The sequence below is a fragment of the Carassius gibelio genome, chromosome B18 (assembly GCF_023724105.1).
Source record: "Carassius gibelio isolate Cgi1373 ecotype wild population from Czech Republic chromosome B18, carGib1.2-hapl.c, whole genome shotgun sequence".
NCBI classification, from domain to species: Eukaryota; Metazoa; Chordata; class Actinopteri; order Cypriniformes; family Cyprinidae; genus Carassius; species Carassius gibelio.
The window spans coordinates 1,605,783-1,625,817 of NC_068413.1; the positions used below are offsets into that span (position 1 = coordinate 1,605,783).

At 33.6% G+C, this 20,035-nt stretch overlaps 1 protein-coding gene across 3 annotated transcripts in view; it reads right to left on the reverse strand.

Moving 5' to 3' along the window:
• Positions 1-9,496: 9,496 nt before the first annotated feature.
• The window catches only part of LOC127977714 (carbohydrate sulfotransferase 8-like), a 148,139-nt gene continuing 137,600 nt past the window's right edge, over positions 9,497-20,035 (reverse strand). For 2 of the 3 annotated variants that reach the window (XM_052582738.1, XM_052582739.1), the window contains exons 3-4: positions 14,511-14,548; positions 9,497-12,900 (exon numbers count right to left, since the gene is read on the reverse strand). In XM_052582738.1, coding sequence (XP_052438698.1) covers positions 11,818-12,900; positions 14,511-14,548 — 1,121 coding nt within the window. In that variant the 3' untranslated portion in view covers positions 9,497-11,817. The remainder of the gene's footprint in view (positions 12,901-14,510; positions 14,549-20,035) is intronic. The other variant, XM_052582740.1, reaches the window with a different exon arrangement.

Below are 20,035 nucleotides of genomic sequence, written 5' to 3' on the forward strand. Positions count from 1 at the left end.
AATTACTGTGCATCTCACTCAGTACAGGACTGATGCTGAGCGACGCGTTCCGTGATGTTTGGCGCCCCCTGGTGTCCGTTCAGAGGAACTTCGGGTTTCAAAGAGTAGATTAGAAAACAATGGTTCGTTTTATTACAGTAATACAATTGAGAAAATAAATAGAATTAATTCAAGTAATGTAGAATAGCATGCTGGAGCCAGTCACATTTTTATTCAATTTCTTTATAATATCTGTATCAGTCAGACGCAAATGTTAACATCTCAAGTACAAAAATACTACAGTGCTTAACATTTACAAAATAACACTGAGTTCATTGAAGCTTTTGTGACAACATACCCCGATAGTACTACTTTGTCACACTTCTTCCATTATTATAGGAGTTTTAGCAAATAATAAAAAAATCATAAAACCCAAAATGTATGATTTATGACACATCAAATGTAAAAACAAATTAAAAGAAAAATGCAGAATTTGTCGAGAAGGTTCTGCAGTGTTCATGGCAATAAAGTTTCAATAAATAAATTTATTTACTCCTGAACGTTTAGGAGAACTGTTGAGTTAATTAAACACATACTGACCTTTTGTGACAACATGCCCCAATAGCAAAACATGTTGCTACACTATATGGGGCAAGTTGTCACAATGGAACTTGCCATTATTCTGTGTGTTTCAGCAAATTCTAAAGAGTTAAAACATTCTGAAACCCATTTTTATGACAATTTTAAACATTAAATGTGTCATTTTATGACACATCGCATGTAAACAACAAACTATGCAGAAATAATATTACAGCAAACATCTAGTTCTGGTGTTTTTTAATGTATTGATATTAAAATATCATTGTGCGGTGCTCATGGCAAAAAGAGTTTCAGAGGCATTTTCTTTACTTCTTTCATCGAACACGAGTTGACCTTTTGTGACAACATGCCCCAATAGCAATACATGTTGCCACACTGTATGGGGTAAGTTGTCACATTCAGAACAATAATTGTTGTTATCATAGGAGTGAAGAGTAAAGCAACTATGAAACTCAAAATGTATGATTTTCACATATCAAATGTAAAAACAAAAAAACAATAGCAATATTAAAGCAAACAATTATCCCTAGATTCCTAATGTATTAATAATAAATGATCATGCTTTAGCAGTGCTGTTCTGCAAGTCCTAATGGCAATAAAGTTCAATTGATTGAAACTGATAATCATCTCTTAACATATGAAATGCACAACAAAATAATATTTTTCAAAACAACTGCTTAATTGATTACAGAAGAAGGCAAGCTGAGCGATCCTGCAGGTATCACACACACACACACACACACACACAGAAGAAACTGGTCCTGAGGCCAGAGAGTGTTTTCCTCAGGACTTACAAACGCAGGAGGAATGCGGTTTAGTTTCCCCCTCATTAATACAACATCCCTGCAGTGCGTTCGGTTTCAGCCGTGTGCAGAAGATGTTGTAAGTTTAAAGATTTAAACAGCTTACAAAGTTGCCCCGGGTGCTTTCGTTGCCATCAGTTAATTCCTGTAATTTATGGGTTTTGCTGCTGTCTGTGAGAGGAGAAGCTGAAGTGGGTCATGATTCGTTTGACAGTGATTTCCACAGAACAGCCTTTCAAGTGATGATAATGAAGATGAAGAGTGTTTAATGGGCAAATACAGCAGTGTTGAGTATAAAAGTCTGCACGGAAAAAATCAGAGATGTTGCTGGAAATACAAAGACTTTTTTTTCTTCTTTTTTTTCAGATTTTTGGAATATTTAGAAAACATATGATGTAAGATAATTATTTAATGTCGTAATGTTATCATTAAAAATATTAATGCATAAATTCAGATTTTAAAATAAATGTTACATTTAAATGTATGATATTTAAGTTACATTTAATAAGATTACAAATCAAATGTGAATAAATTAGGGCAATTTTTACCCGATAAATACTGAAATCATAATACTTAGATGCTTTATTATTATTAATCAGTGTTATTTTTATCAGTATTTTGAATTATGGAAATTAACATTTTATGATAGATTTAATTACAAGAGTATAAAACCTACAGAAAATGCATTTAAAATTAGATAAAAACTTATGAAGGCACGGGGGGAACGTTTCTGAGACAGTTATAATGTGAAAAAAAAAAAAAAAAGACAAAATTTGTATTGAAGAAATTCTTTAATGAAGAACACATAAATAGTTTAGAGTCCACCCATTAACTATGTTAATAATATCTTTTACACAAAACTCTTGCATTATTCAACCATTGTGTTTATAGATTGATTAAACTTCACTAAATACAGACCATGAGAACCTGTCGCCTTTCCTCATCTGTGACTCTCTGTGCCGCTGAAGTCACATCAGTTCATGTCTGAATCTCATTAAAAGTTTGTGACGTTAATGTCAGGCAGGCTGAGGTCTGATCAGATGTTTGAAGCCACCTGAAGACGCTCAGCAGGAGACAATTTCCAGAATTCAGTTCATGAAGATGAGAAGAAATGAAGTTCCTGAAAGTGCTGCAGCAGTAATGATGCAGTCTCCAGCAGTGACACACTTTCAGCTGAACACGTGTTTTAGAAGTCCTCAACCGCTCTGCAGTTTTGATGTCCTTTAAAACTACTGGATTATTGAAAAAAAATGTTTTTAAGCTGTACACTATGAAAGCTTCAACAATTTTATTGTGTCGCTTTATTTACATTGAAAAAAATTCATTGAATTAAAAAAAAAATTATGGTAGGTGGTTGCAATAAATTTATTTTAGCTACATTTAAATAAACAAATTTAGTTAACTAACTTTCAACATTTTTTAATTCATTTAAATGTAGCTAAAATAAATTGTTTGCAACCACTTACAGTACCTTAAAAAACAGCATCACATTTGTTTTCAGTGTACTTTTTCCTAATATTAAAGTTTTAAGTGTTGAAAGATTTTTTGCAAACAAATTTAAGATCATAATTATTTTTGTTAAACATTTACATAAGCTTTAAATTTTTTGCTTTGAGCAGACACTTATCCAAAGTGAAAACATAAAATGTATATATATATATATATATATATATATATATATATATATATATATATATATATATATATATATATTTTTTTTTGTCATAATTTGTTCTCATAAATTTGACTATCTCAGCAATTTTTTTCAGCTCAAATAAAACATATTTGAGTTCATTATAATCCTAATTAACACCTTTTATGCTGTGATTTCAATTTGCCAATTTGGATCTGTCATAATTTTGACTGTTTATCTCATATAAACAGTCATGCAATATATCCTAATTGTCATCTTTTTGTCCATTTCTAGTATCATAATTTGGATTTATGACACGATTTTGACTTTTCATCTCAAGAATCATAACTTTTTTGTGTCATTATGACCACTTTTAATATCATAATTGTGACTTTTTTATAATTTCTATTTTGTATCATATGTAATTATGACTTTTAACCAAATCCAGATTTTTTTACTTATGTGGTGGAATTAATTACAGATTTACACAATTAACGTTTAGTCTGTAGAAAAATACAGAGAAATAAGAAATTGCGTTGAGTATATTTTTTAATTAGCCGTAAGCCGATGACAAAACGTCACAATATTGCAATTATTATGCAATTGTTCTATTGTTTAATTTCTTTGAATTGCTAATTTAATTTGCATTGCAAACAATAAAGGTAGATTCAAATCAGCTTCAAAAAGAATCAATAATGCATGCAATAATGTTTGCAAACATGAGACAAATCCAAATTCTGCTGTGTTGATTCAGTTCAGTTCAATAACTGTGAAGTTAATCAATTCTAAAACAAATAGAGTTAAGCATCTCTTCTGAAGACAGTGGAGTCAGTTTATTAATAAAAGTGCTGCTGATGTTATAAACAACTTCAGTTCAGCTCTAAAGCAGCTCTGCAGAACACAACAGTGAATTATGGCCAGTCCACATTTATGAATTGACTGTGGATTTCACATTTCTGCCATGGTGTATTATATATTTGATCTGGTGCTTTGAGTTGTTCCTCAGATGAACATCAGAAAGGCTTCTCGAGCTCATCGTTGTGCATCTGTCTCTGATGAATCCATGGCTCTGGGCGACGGCATGCAGCGCTCCTATAAAATAATAAAAGCCAACAATGGCTTTTCAAAAATTAACGCAGCATCTCCATATTGATGAGGAAACACATCCAATCTTTGTTTTTTGCCTTTCTTTAAATGTCACAGTGATGGATGCCATATTTGCAGCATGCCATAATCAACTGTTTTTTGATATTTTGACTAATGCTGCTATTGTATTATAGCCAGCAAAAGGCGTAATCACTCAGATATGGGAATGCAGACGGCGAGGGGGGCGTGTATGTAAATGAGCGCATATGCATTAATGCATGACCCTATAAGAATAACAATCAGGCCTTCGGGCGCTAAAGCAGGTGTCGTTAATAGTCACGCCGGAAGCTCTGAGCCCCAACTCACTGCCTCCACGCTGCTCTATTTTCAGCATCTCCTATTATTATTTTACGCTTATCTGAGCCTATTCAATAATCTTTCTGTTCCGGACGCCGTGTGTATCTTTATGTCTCTGTCAGAGGAAGTATGCATGTGTTTCTACAGATGTGTGCTGGAGTTTATCCAGCAGATATTTCCAGTCGTATTAATGAGACAGATGCGGGTGTTATTATGGAGATGTTTTTATTATGCACAAATATTTTTTTTTTAATGTAGACAGAGATAAAACAAGAGGAAATACATTTTATTTAATTAGCAATTTATTCATTTTAAGACTTTCTATTTAATTAAATGTCACTCTTAAAATAAGCGTTGTTCTACTTTCTGTTGAGTTTATTTATTAATACGAACTCAGACATCACATAAAAGGAAAACATTTTATATATATATATAATTTATTTAATTTATTAATTTACTTATTTCTGTGTCATTTTATTTTATATGTAATTATTAAAAAAGATATACATATAAATCAAACATATGGCATAAAACTCATAATTATGATATACGATAATTACAGTAATACTTAGTATTAAATGTAATAATTATGACACAGGTCTGAATTATGAGATAACAATCCTTATTTATGACATAAAATAATGACATAGATGTCCTATTAGATGGAAATCCAAATTATGACAAACATTTATAATTATGCAATATTTATGAGAAAAAATGTTTGCTTTATAAAAAGTAACAAATATTAAATAAAACTCCATAATTATGTCAGAAATCATTTTAATGAGACTAAGTCCTGTTTATGAAAATCTCAATTCTGAAAGAAAGTAAGAATTACGTTTTATTTATGAGATTATGACATGAATCCAAATCATGAGATATTAAATGCGGACATAAAAATCAATATTTAGGACAATTGTATGTATGCGATGAAAGAATAAAAATAGAAGAATAAAATAAATGCGAAGAATAAAAATACAAGTGATGATTATGACATAAAATGTTACATTTATGAGATGAAAAGTCAAAATGAAATAAATAATTTATGGGATTAAAATCCATAATTATGACATCACCTGTCAATCAAATATCAGATCCATGTGCATCCTCTCACACCTGTCTGTCAGTCAGTGGGCGTGTCTCTGATATCTGCTCTCTGATTGGCTCCTGAGGAGGCAGTGCTGTAAGGCAGATCCATTCATCGTCTCTCCAGTGGGCTGATGGGAAGGTTTGACCCCCCCCCCCCACAGCAGTCATTCAGAGTGACTGATGGAGCGCAGAGGAACCTCAAACCTCCCGCAGATGCTCCACCAAAAGCTCTTCCTTCTCATCATATGACAATCATATGCAAATTACAATACAGCCACTACATTATGACATAAAAAATTCTACTTACTAAATGAAAAACCAAAATAATGACATATTAAGTCATTTATAAGATCAAGAATCCAAATTCTTACATAAAAAGTCCTATTTATGAAATTAGTCTTATATTTATTAGAGGAAATAAAGTTGACATAAGTTGCCTTTTCTTATCACAGTTGCCGTAATTTTGACTTTTCATCTCATTGATTTTTTTGTGTCATAATTTTGCCTTTTAATCTTAATCATAATCAAAATGACGTCATACTTTTGATGTATTCCAGCAGTCAATATAATACAGTTTAATATTTTTGTTAATATATTTCTAGAAAAAAACTACTATTAATAATATTTATTAATTAGGCCTATATTCAAAATTGAAGGCAGCATTTAAACTTTTTAAGATGAAGTACATGGAAATGTTTTACAGTGTGTTTTCTCCTGATGGATTTTGAGTTAGCCTATTAGATTAATATTGAATTGAATTGAAAAGTCAAGTGCCTCTTCTGTCCTTTTCGTGTTTAGGAGTCTATAGTCCACTTCTTATTAACCGTTTTTTGATCGAAGCCTGTCAGCTTTGACTAATAGTCTATGATGTAATGAATGCAGCTCAACAGCGCCAGAGCGCAGATTCACGCAGCAGTGCTGCCACCTTGTGGCTACTGTTCATCATTACACCTTCACACTTCAGTCACTTGTGCCCCGGATGTGAATAGAAACAATACGAAGCTTTTCGAAGCATTGAATCAATTGAAAAATGATGTTTCGAAGCACTTGATACAGCACATGCTGGCGACACCTGCTGGTGAATAATTCGTAAAAGCATTAAGAATTAAAAAAAGATTCCAAACTTACAAAACAAATTGATTTTTTTTTTTTTTTAGAAATATAGTACCATTTAAAAAAATACATAAACACTTGAATACTATTAAATACTAGTGCTTGTGTCATGTGTTTTAAGTAAAATCAATCACTTAACACACAATGAACTAAATTAATTATTTTATGAATTAATTGATTTATGTAATTATTTAACTAATTAAGTGTTTTCATTAGAGCTGTCTATAAAAACCAGCAGGCAACAGCAATGTTATCAGGCAGGAGAAGAAGGTGGATTTAAATCTATCGTAAACTCTAGTTATTATTTTTAATCTATGATGTGATTTGTAGATTGAAAGTACATAGCCATCTGTGTTACAAGAGAGTTTTATTTTGGATTTTAGAACACTAAAGGATATTTTGCTCACTGAATATAAACCTAACAGAGCACTCAGATCTTCACACAAAACAAGAGAAGTCTGCTTTCAGTTATCATGCTTCACCTTTGATTAAAAGGGTCTACTAAATGACTAAGTGTTTATAAAAAATGCATGTAAATAGAAGTGCATTACATACGTTTACAGATTGAGAGACGAGTGCAAATGCTTTTCTGTGCAAACTGAAAGTTGTCAGAAAGCAGAAAGTTGAGAAGTTTCTCATCCAGCACTTGACTTCTCCTGTGAGACTCCTTCAACTTTAAATGAGATCCGACTCAGTCTCTGCCCGTCTAACAACTCTCAGTTTCTCTCAGACTGTCGTCAAGGGTTTTGTTTTCTGTATAAAGTTGGTCTGAATTATCATGCATTGCCTATGGGATATGCACTTTGTTGGCGTGCATATAATACACACCTAGTCCACACCTTTAAACAACTGTGAATCATATGCATGCCAAAAAGTCAGTTTGTGCATACAAGTATAGGCCATGCAAAATAGAAAATCGTGGCAATGAAACACACATTCATGAGATCGGGTTAAACAGCATTCGTGAATGTCGCCCTGCCATCATAAAACATCTCCTAAACGGTTTGAAGACGGAGTAAATGTATTTGTTTGCTGTGAAGACTCGTTGATATGCGAGGCGTGTGTTTGTGTCCTCAGGAGCTGATGTGATTTACTTACAGATTCAGCTGTTGTCAAATCAATCAAAGTGTTTGTTTCATCTCGCAGCGTCAGAAGAACCTCATCCAACATGATTTAGCGGCTCCACAGGGATTTACACAAAAATGATTGACCCTTAAACAAAATGAAAACACATCACGTCCGGCTGACACAGAATATGCCATCACGATGAAATTATATAAAACTGATGTGAAAATATGGTTAGGATGAGTAAATGTTCAATGTTTGGGTTTTTGCTGAAATTAATTTGAGTAATAATAATAGTGATCTCTAAACATTAATAAATATATAAAATAGATTTTTCATATTTTTTAAATAATATAAATTTTACATATTTATATAAAAAAATTAAAAATATATATATTTTCTAGTAGGCTACCTAATCTTGAACTCAAACTTCAAAATAATTTATATTAAAAAGTATACATTAAGCATTTTTTCTACTTAAATTAAAATACAACATAGAGTTAACACATTTACATTATAAAATGTGTACACACACACATATATATATATATATATATATATATATATATATATATATATATATATATATATATATATATATATATATATATATATATTGTAAAACATAAAATGTACCTACAGTACAGACCAAAAGTTTGGAAACATTACTTTTTTTTAATGAAGTTTCTTCTGCTCATCAAGCCTGCATTTATTTGATCAAACATACAGAAAAAATTGTAATATTGTGAAATATTATTACAATTTAAAATAATTGTTTTTAAATGTATTATACTTTAAATGATCATTTATTTCTGTGATGCAAAGCTGAATTTTTAGGATCATTATCACATGATCCTTTAGAAATCATTCTAATATGATGATTCATTATCAAAGTTGGAAACAGTTCTGCTGCTTAATATTTTTTCAGAACATGTGATACTTTTTTAGGATACTTTGATGAATAAAAAGTAAAGAAAAGAAAGAAGCTATGTTTTTAAAACATCAATATTTTGTAATAACAATATACACTACTGGTCAGTAATTTTTCTTTTTCTTTTTTTTTTTTTTTAATAAAATCAATACTTTTATTCAGCAAGGATGTGTTAAATTGATACAAAGTGATAGTAAAGAAAATATATTATTAGATTTTTTTGTTTTTTTGAATAAATGCAGTTCTTTTTAACCTTTTATTGATCAAATATATTAGACAGCAGAACTGTTCCCAACACTCATAATAAATCAGAATATGAGAATGATTTCTAAATGATCATGTGATCGACTGATGTTACATGTGACACTGAAGGCTGGAGGAATGATGCTGAAAATTCAGCGCTGCATCACAGGAATAAATTATTTTTTTAAAGTATATTCAAATAGAAAACTATTATTTTAAGTTGTAATAATATTTCACAATATTACAGATTTTTTCTGCATTTTTGATCAAATAAATGCAGGCTTGATGAGCAGAAGAAACTTCTTTCAAAAACATTAAAAATAGTAATGTTTCCAAACTTTTGGTCTGTACAGTATGTATATCGAAGTATAGAAATTACTATAACATCAATACATAAAAATTTTTTTTAACATATATTAATATTTTAACATAACAAATATTTTAAATATTAAGATATACTGTTGCATTTATTCATAAAATAATGTGCATTTGTCTAAACATGTTTTACATCTCTTACAGTAGAGCAGAATGATCCATTTCACCTGATGTTCACTGCTCAGAAAACACATTTAAGACACATAAAAAAGACAAAAAAAGCCAAAGACAAAATGTTTATTCACTGTCAGCCTGCGACTGCAGCTCTTCCTGAAACACTGGCAGTGTCAAATAAGGCAAAGGGCGTATAGATCATATGGATTTGTACAGTTTTGCACTAACAACAGTTATACATTCACCAGTTTCTGTATGTGTGATATCATATAGATCTATATATATATATATTTATAAATGTATTCTTAAAGAAGTGTGAGGGAAGCGGGTGACAGAAGAGATGCTCGCGGTTATAAAGCTGACTCAGTCTTCATATGACATAAATCTACTCTCTGTGATCTCTAATAAAATAAAACAAAATAGAAATATATTATGCTCACCATATATAGCTCTTAAACGGTGTACTTTGCATTGGATAAATAAAATCTGTTCAGTTCTATATAGTCATTTAATGTGCTGTGTTTGGAAAGAAACTCACGTACACACATCAGCATAGTGTTGCACACACACACACACACACACACACACACACACACACACACACACACGTCCTAGTCTAATAAACATGGTCTAAAGATCTAGTGCAGAAACCCAACAGATGGTCAGTGACTTCAGAGATGAATTTGCACAAAAGCTTCAATCACATCTAAAGCTGTTTTACAAATAGGCTACATAGAAAAATAGAGTCCTCTGAATGCCCTTTTTACAATTATAGATAGATTATAGATTTATCTGAAAATATCAGTGTAGTTAGTGGTGGAGGATTGAGTGTTTGCGAAAGGGAAGTGAGTGAACTTCTTACAGTAATATATATATATACTTCGTTTTTGCAAAGAATACCTTGCTGACAATAATAATACCGTGGTATTTTTGTAAGAGATGGGCAGTTTCTGTCCTTAACAGAGATATTTTGTTTAATACTTGGTTACAAGTTAGTGAAGCCCCGCCTACACTGACACCTCATTGGTCCAAAAGCCCACTGCATATGTTTGGGGTTGGTAAGATTTGTTAATGTTTTTGAATTAAGTCTCTTCTGCTCAATAAGGCAGCATTTATTTGATTAAAAATACGGATAAATTGTTAAATATTATTACAATTTAAAACAACTGTGTTCTATATGAGTATATGTTAAAATGTAATTTATTTCTGTGATTTTCAGCATCATTACTCCAGTCTTCAGTGATAAGTAAATTAACTATATATGGAGAGAGTTAAATTTCACACCACCAAAAAATGTTTTACCAAAAAATATTTTAATGTGAAGAAAAATATTTGTAAAAGGTTTTTGTTTTCAGGATTTTTTGATGAAGAAAAACGTTAAAAAGGACATAATTTATTTCTAATATAATTTTTTTAATATCCTTACTGTCAATTTTGTATCAGTTTAATGCATCCTTGATGGATAAAAGTATTAATCTCTTTTAATTTAAAATTCTATATATTCTGACATTATAAGAGCAACATGTTTAATTCTGTTGCACCAGAAAAAAAGAAAAAATATTTTAAAATTAATTGTTTTAAAACTATTATTGAAATTAATTTTAATAAATTTAAATAAATTAATATTGACATTATTAGAGTAGGTACTTTGTTTTACTTCTCTCTCACTCTCTCTCAACAAATATTTTTAATTATTTAAAGTTCATTTGGAAATTATAAATTAATTTACCCCAAATTGAGAATTTACCCCAAATTCTCATTAAATGTAAAATATATATATTTTAATTATAATATTTTAAATATGAAGTAATTAATTAATGCGTCTACATAGTATTTATTGAACTGAATTCAATTCAAGTTTAATCAAAACAAAATCATGGTGTTCAGATAGGATGATTTTACTTAATTACTATTACAATAATGAGAAACTAAAAATATGGATGCATTTAATTAAGTAAAGAGAATTTGAGAAAATGTGTATATATAAAATTATATGTTAAAATGGATTTAATATTCTTTTATATCACTTTATCGATTCTAATATAAATCTTTTAAATCTGTCAATTTTGTAGCAATTTAATGCATCCTTGATGGATAAAAGTATTACTTCATTTTTAATTTAAAACCCTAGTTGACCCCAATCTCTTACAGTTGCATTAATTTATTTGTATACTAAACATTTTACACTAGGCTCAGTTGTGGTAGATGAGCAAGTCACTGGTAACTTGTCGAGTCAAGCCGGATTGGGACACAACTCAGACTATTTAATGGCAAATAAAGAGCAATTTATGTAAAGGTGTGATGTGCTCCGGGTTATCGACAGCTGAATCTCCAAAGAGGATGAGACTGTGTAATTATAAATGAGTCGAATTAGTCTCTGAAGCACTGATCAGACGACGGACAGGTAACAAGGGGTTAAAGCATGAGCGTCAGTACAGGTCTTTATAAGGTTTGGAGTAGTTAAACATCAAGTAGTCCATGTAGTAGAAGTCATACGCCCGCTGGCGCTCAGACGCGTTCAGCTGCGAGAAATAATGCTGTGTGATCTGAGTGGAAGTTCTGGCCGCTTTGGGGTTCCCGTCTTTGAACGAGGGGTACGACAGGTTCTCCGGCGCACCGATCTTTCGTAAAAGGAAGTTGGCGTCTTCTTCTAAGGTCTCGACCTTCCCGATGAAGTCGTAGTGAAGATGGCAGGGGCTACAGAGCTGGTCGGCCGCTTCCCAATGGATGTCCATTCCCACGGGACGATGCACGTCTAAAAGATAGTGGATGAACTCTCGAAAGGTCACGCCGCTCCCCGTCTTCAGAGCCGTCTGCGATGCATTCACCCTGTATTTGGAGATGATGGGCTTTCCGAAGACGGGATGGTAGTAGGAATTAGGACTCTCGAATTTGTCCCTGAACGCAGACACCAGTCGCTCCATCGGCTCTCGGACGAAGAGGACTTTGGTGTAGGTCTCTAAACGCTTCGTGATGCCCTGCCGGTCGAAGCTGTCCAGGCGTTTCAGGTGATTGTCGTAATGAACGGCCACGTGATTGATTTCCCGTGTCGAGTTGGCGACGCCGGCTAAAACCATCAGGACTCTCTTCCAGTTGGAGCACCCGGCTTTAGGCACCTCGCAGTACAGGAGTTTGTGACGGTCCTCCACGTAAATCCGCGAGACGAGATGCGGCGTTATCGTCCGTGAAATATTACTCCGATATTTCCCGCAGACCTCGCGTACGATCCGCCGGCGGGACTCTTGGACGTCAGAGAGACGGCGTGAGCTCTGCAGGGAAGAGTTCGTGTGGGGTCGCAGCACCGGGCTGGTCTTTAATAGTTTCCGGTGACGTTTTGTGACCCGCTGAGAGCCCGGGTCGTGCTCTCGGGACCCCGGCGTGGCGGCCTGACGCTTCCACTGGGAGTCTGGCAGCTGCATCGGTGAGATGGGGTCAACGTCGCTCTCCTCTGAATGATGGTTGATCCGAGCCGAGACGCTGCCCACGACCTCACTGAACTGAGAGCACTGCTCCTTTAAACACACACACACACATACACAGAGAGAGAGAGAGAGAAAGAGAGAGAGAGAGAGAAAACAAACCCATGAAGCATTCTGACATTATAAGAGGAACATGTTTAATTCTGTTGCACCAGAAAAGAAGAATAAATTAATTGTTTATAAACTATTATTGAAATTAATTTTGTATAATTTTACAATTAATTAATATTGACATTTTAAGAGTAGTTACTTTGTTTTACTTCTCTCTCACTCTCTCTCAAAAAATATGTTTAATTATTAAAAATTCATTTAGAGATTGTAAATGAATTTACTCCAAATTTTCATTGTCTAAAATATTTTTTTTAAAAATTGTAATATTTTAAATATGAAGCAATTCATTTATGCGTATACATGGTATTTATTGCCCTGAATTAAATTCACATTTAATTAAAACAAAAGCATTGTGTTCAGATAGGATGATTTTAATTAGGCTACTATTACAATAATGAGAAACTAAAAAAGATGGATGCATTTAAGTAAAGGGAATTAAAAAAATAAATAAAAATAATAATAATAATAATAATAATAATATATATATATATATATATATATATATATATATATATATATATATATATATATATATATATATATATATAAATGGATTTTAATATAACTTAAAATATTGATCGATGCCTTTAATAGGGAAGTGTAATAAAAAATTAAATGGTAACACTTTAGTATAGGGTCCAATTCACACTGATAACTAGCTGCTTATTAGCATGTCTATTATTAACATATTGGCTGTTTATTAGTGCTTATAAAGTACATATAATGCATGACATCCATAATCCTACCCAATTCCCTAAACTTAACAACTACCTTATAAACTATTAATAAGCAGCAAACAAGGAGTTAATTGAGGCAAACGTTATAGTTAATGGTTAGTTAATAGTGTGAATTGGACCCTAAAATAAAGTATGACCAATTAAATAAATAAAAATGAACAATCCTAAAAGCAAGGAAGATGTAAAAAATTAAATAAATAATAATAATATATATATATATAAAAGGAATGAATAGATAAATGTAAAAAACGAAATCCTAAAAGCAACATTTTAATAAAATATATAATGCATCGACAGAAAACGTGACAATGTTGATATTTAATCTATAATGCATAATGATGCATGGCCTAAATATAATTTGGAAAGGTCTGGCTGGTGTCTCAGTATGTTTTGTAGCCATCAGATGGCGCCAGTCACCTGTTTGTGATCGCAGGATGAATGTGTCTCATTAAAGCTCATCTGTGTTCTGTGACTCACTCTGAATCTCTCTAATCCGCTAATTGACGAGGATTTCTGCTTAATTCTCAACGACACCTGATTTCCAAAAACACGTCGCCTGTGGCAAATATCAATTTAACTCTCTCATTTGAATTCATTAAGGTGCAATAAAGTCAATGAATTGAATAATTATAAATCCAGTAATAACGAGGTGATTAGTTCGTTATGAAGTCAGGGTTCATTTGATTAGTGACTGCAGGTTACAGCCCAGCAATCTGCCTCAGATGTGTTTCTGAAGAGCCCCATAGTGAAGAATGCAAAGTTTAAGAACAAAGAAGAACATCTGCATGATCTCACCTGTCTGGACTGAGTGGTTCCTCTGAACTTCACTCCTGAAAGACAGACAGACGGAGAGACAGACAGACAGAGAGACAGATTAGTTGTGCTTGAGAAGAGAATAAAGAGTAAAAATAAAGATATGCATAATGGATTCTGCATAAAAAATGCCATCTTAAAAATGCATCCCAAGACCAAGCAGAATACAAAAACACGTCTTGTGTGAACAGCCCCAAGTGTGTGTGTGTGTGTGTGTGTGTGCACAACAGACATAAAGGCCACACGCTGTGTCTTTCTGATTCCATTTAAACAATCTCAAGCATTTCAAAGCGCTTATTCTGTAATTACAGAGCGAATGAGAAACATTCACTAATTACAGTTTTCCATGTGTAACCATGTGACCTTGCATGCTTCAAATGTGTAATCGAAAAGCACTCACATGCACATGCACACACACACACACACACACACACACACTCACACACACATGATATTGCAAACAATATCAAAAGAGTTTGTTTCTTCATCAGATTTGGAGAAATGTAGAATTCCATCACCAAACTCACTGCAGTGAATGGGTGCCGTCAGAATAAGGGTCTGTTAAAAACATCACAATAATCCACAAATAATCCACAGCACTCCAGTCCACCAATAATCCATAATCCATCCATAGTCCATAATATTGCTTCTCCAAGTAAATATGTGGGTGGATTTTGTTGTGAGAGACAAACAGGAGATGGACTTTTTTCACTGGAGGAATTGTTATTATGGATTTTTCGAACTCGTATTTTAATTTTGTTTCAGTTTTTGGCTTCTCCAGATGTGAACTGATGGACTGGAGTGATGTGGATTACTTGTGATGTTTTTATCAACTGTTTGGACTCTCATTCTGACGGCACCCATTCACTGCAGAGCATTCATTGATGATCAAGTGATGCAATGATACATTTCTAAAAAGAGTAAAATTTTAGCAAATTTTTGTTTTTAGGTGAACGATTCCTATAAGTGGCGTGCATGTTGTGAATTGACAAAGACCAGCACAAGTAAAACCATACATCCTTTACATATTCATATCTGAATGCATGAAATGTGTGAGAAACACAGATGCGCACACATACACCTTGATAACAAAACCACGTTCACATGGTTATAAATAGTGTTTTGGTTTCTTGTGTGCATCTGAGAGGCTATGCTCATCACTGTCACCCGTCTTGCATCAGGGTTATGAATATTCATGATAAATACATTTGTCTACTTCTTCATTAGTTTAAGTGTGAGCACTAATTTCAGAGGAGAGTGACTTCTGCTTCTTAGTTCTCGAATGTTTTGACATGAGATGTTGTGTGGTGTGCTGCGGATAGAGAGCAGAGACTTCTGGGATTTTGCCTGAAGCGTTGATGTTCTCTCTTACTCCAAGATCACTGTAATACTGCTTCATCATAAGCAAAAAACACATCCAAACAGCTAAATATGCAACTGCACGTCAGCAAGAATTCACTGCATATTTAAAGTGCTAGTATTATGAGCAGCCAGAATAAAATAAATTAAATTTGAGCAATTTTATTTGAAATCAAAAATACACAAGATTTTTGTAATGAAGTCTCACCAAGGCTGTAATTATTTGACGAAAATACATAAAAAATTTATAATATTATTACAATTTAAAATAAGTGTTTAGAAATGTGAATAAATGTTAAAATGTAATTTATTTCCGTGATCAAAACTGAATTTTTAAATAGCATCACTGCTTTACTCTTCAGTGTCACATGATCTTCAGAAATCATGAAAATATGCTGATTTGCGGCTCAAAAAAAAAATTCTGATAATTATCAATGTGGTAAACAGTGCTGCTTCACATTTTTGTAGAAATCTTGATACATTTTAATTTTCAGGATGCTTTGATGAATAGAAGGTTCAAAAGAACAACATTTATTTGAAATAGAAAACGTTTATAAACATCTTTTAAACCGTCACTTTTGATTAATGCATCCTTTTTAAATAAAAGTATAAATTTATTTAAAAAATAGATCATACTAACCCCAAACTTTTGATAGAAGCAGCACAACTGCTTTCAACATTGACAATAATCAGAAATGTTTTTTAAGCAGCAAATCAGCATATTAGAATGATTTCTGAAGATGCTGAATGATGCATCACAGCAATCAATTACATTTTAACATATTCATAGAAAACAGTTATATAGTGTCAATATACAGCTATATCGAATAGTAATAATATCTAGCAATTTTTCTATTTTTACTGTATTTTTAAACAAATCAATGCAACCTTTGTGAGCATAATTTTAGTGGACCTATTTTAGAAAATATAAAGAAATATTTACTTAATCGATTGCAATCGATTTGGAATGGATTTGAAGTTGATTTCAGTTTTGTACATTCGTGAACTCATTTCTAATAAGGCACAATCACACAGAGCAGAAGCACATGTTGTTTGCGTACGAATGCTCCAGCTGTACGTTGCGACTGGGTTCTGTAAACAAATGTTCCAGTCAGAAGTGAGACATGGGCTAAATAAATTAAACCCGTGCAGCAAACTTAAACACAGCTGTTAATTGGCAAGCAGTTGATTAAAATGCAAAAGAGCCCTTGACCTATAGAAACTCGCTCACACGCACACTGCTGCATCTTCAGAGACGCTCCTCAAACATTGCACTGAAACAACAACAGAGAGAGCGGATGCAGACACCTGACACGCGCTGAGAGGGAGGGCTGAGAAAACATCTTGTCATTCCCCATGCATGCTGGGAAGGATGATGCGCTTGATTTACACTGGAGATCTTCATATCTTCTGACTGAAGGGCAGAGATTTTAACCTCGTACGAGAGCGTTCCTGCAGCTCATGCACATTATGTTAAAGCAGTCAAATATGATAACGGCCTAATAACATCAAGTCATCCTCTTCTGGCTTCAAAAGAAAAGTAGATCGGTACATTTTCCGAAGATGTTTGCATGCACAAAACTCATCGCTGCATGATGTGGCTTTTCTACTTACTTTTCCCTTTTTTGAAAGACTGAATATCGTAAATCTGAGCACTTGTGATGCAGCTGAATAGCTTTTTTAACAAGATGCACACTTTAAGGTAATTAAAGTGAGTTAGGGGTTGTTTCAAAACCTATAAACTAACAATATGAGCAATATTAACAGTGATGCTTAGTAAAGAGTTGAAAATGAATGAATGCATAATCTGACATCAATCACCTGTTTTTGGGAGTGTTTTGATGAACCTTGAGCCGGTTGAAAATCAATAAAAATATGTGACGATATATGTCGCTTGAGATATTAAACAAATCACGATAGAGTTGGGGGTTGGGAGTTTATATGAATGCATCTCTGAAGGACACTGAAAGTCTTTAGAAAAGTTTAAGAGGTATTTTGTTTTCATCTTGCCTCTGTATAATGCATACTAAAGTAGTATTTATAAGCGCAATACTGCTTTGTTTACAGAGGTAACCAAGAAAACACTGCATCGCTGCTGTTCCATAAGCGCCACCTGCTGTCAGAGAGAGAATTTGCGTTTTCATTCAGCCCGTCTGCTGTTTTTTTGTGGTTCAGAAGTGTTTTATGAAGTATACAAAAACGTTAGGTTTAGTTGAACATATTTATGTTTAAATACTAATATACAAACATAATTTAAAGTGCTGAGATGAGCGGTGATGTGAGTTTGGCGCAGCCTGCAGACTATCAGCAAACCTATTTAAAACGTATTTCAATAAATTATGAGTGTCTCGTATCCACGCAGCTACAGTTTCAAAGAGGTTTTCCTGACGCAGGTTGACACCTGCCATCTGACAGGTCAGGATCAGACCGATTCGCTGTCAAAGGCAGATCAACAAACCCGATTTATACACAGCGAGCCGGCGAATGAAAGAGCGGAGCTGAATTCAGAGCTGCTCTCGGCTGTCAGATCCAAGATCTTGGGCAAAAACACCCAGAGCCTGCGTGATATTACAGCAGCGCTTCCCTCTCCAGCACCGCAGGCTCTTCCATTCATTTCATTCAGGCCGCACACACACACACACACACACACACACACACGTGAGTCTGAGTGTGCTGCAGGCTCTGTGTTTCCGGCAGAATTTCTAATCTTTTTTGTGTTAGCTGCCCTCTGGTGATGCTGGGCTTCATGCCCGTGCTGTCTCTTTGTCTGTGTCTGTATGTGCTGCTGGCCTGTATCATTAATAGTGCCACTGAGAAGGCCTTTCAATTGCAATTCAACTCCTGGAATAGCAATGAAATTTAATAGAGACAACAACATCCCGTAACAAACAGGATCCAGAATTCGAATTTCTAATTTTGATGCAAGCGTGAATCTAAAAAATGAATGTATCCCTGTAAATAATTATTTATCCCTGTTAAGTGAATTGTGAAACACATGTTTTTTTCCCCCCAAATGAATTTTGCATTAATTATTTTAATAAAATAATGAAAACAAAAATACATATAGTATAATATGCTAAATATTTTATTTATTATAGCAATTTTTGATATTCAGAATATATTATTTTAAATAATATTTAATATTATTTTACAAAATATTTAATATTGCTTACAAATAATTCAGATAACTTAAGCAATATGTACGATTTTATTAAATCTATATGTTTTAAATCTACTATTTTGTTAAATCTATATTTAACATTTTGTATATATTATTTTTGTATATATTTAAACTGTTAAACAATTATTAAATATTGCTTAAAACTAGTAAAAATATGTGTGTGTGTGTGTGTGTGTGTGTGTGTGTGTGTGTGTGGGTGTGGGTGTGTGTGTGTATACACTTGTTTATGTCCTCAATGTTGTTTATGACACACACACACACACATTTGCAACTCATAATTAAATGCTATGTAATATATATCATAATATAAATAACGTATATAAAGTGTATATTTAATATAATCTATGTTTGGCTCCTATATCTGATGGTTTGGTAGTGCTCACTGTGCGCTGTGTCAGGTGTGGATGTGATGTTCTAGAACAGCAGAGATTATTCCCTCTGGATCTCAGAGTGCTAATGACAGCAGGGTGACCAGTGGCACCATGGGATACGCCGAGCACAGCGTCGCCCGTCTGACTGACGCACCTGGACCAAAATAACTCCCAGTGCAGTCAGGTGAAGCTCTGCCTCCCTGTCCGTGGTGTCTGTGATTCGCTGGCATTTCCCAGAGGGCTGAAACACCAACTCAAGCAAGTGGCGAGAACAAAAACACAGAAAAAATTAGAGCCGCGTAAAAATAGCACAAGGCTGACCTCCAGCAAGAGAGCGAGTAATGACAGTGTGCTTGATCAATAGTGACGGGCCGACCACTGCACACACACACACGCTGTCTGAGCGCCTCTGATCACTCGGGGCTGTGTAACCTTTCGAATACTCACACCCTCTCATTCTGTCCCTTCTGTCCTTTGTTCCAAACCCTAGTGAGCTGCTTCAGTGTGTGCTGTATGTATAGGCTACTAACACAGCGCACTGAAGCCTGTGTGTGACTCACTTAGAACACTACACACAGGCAACAACTGACAATAGT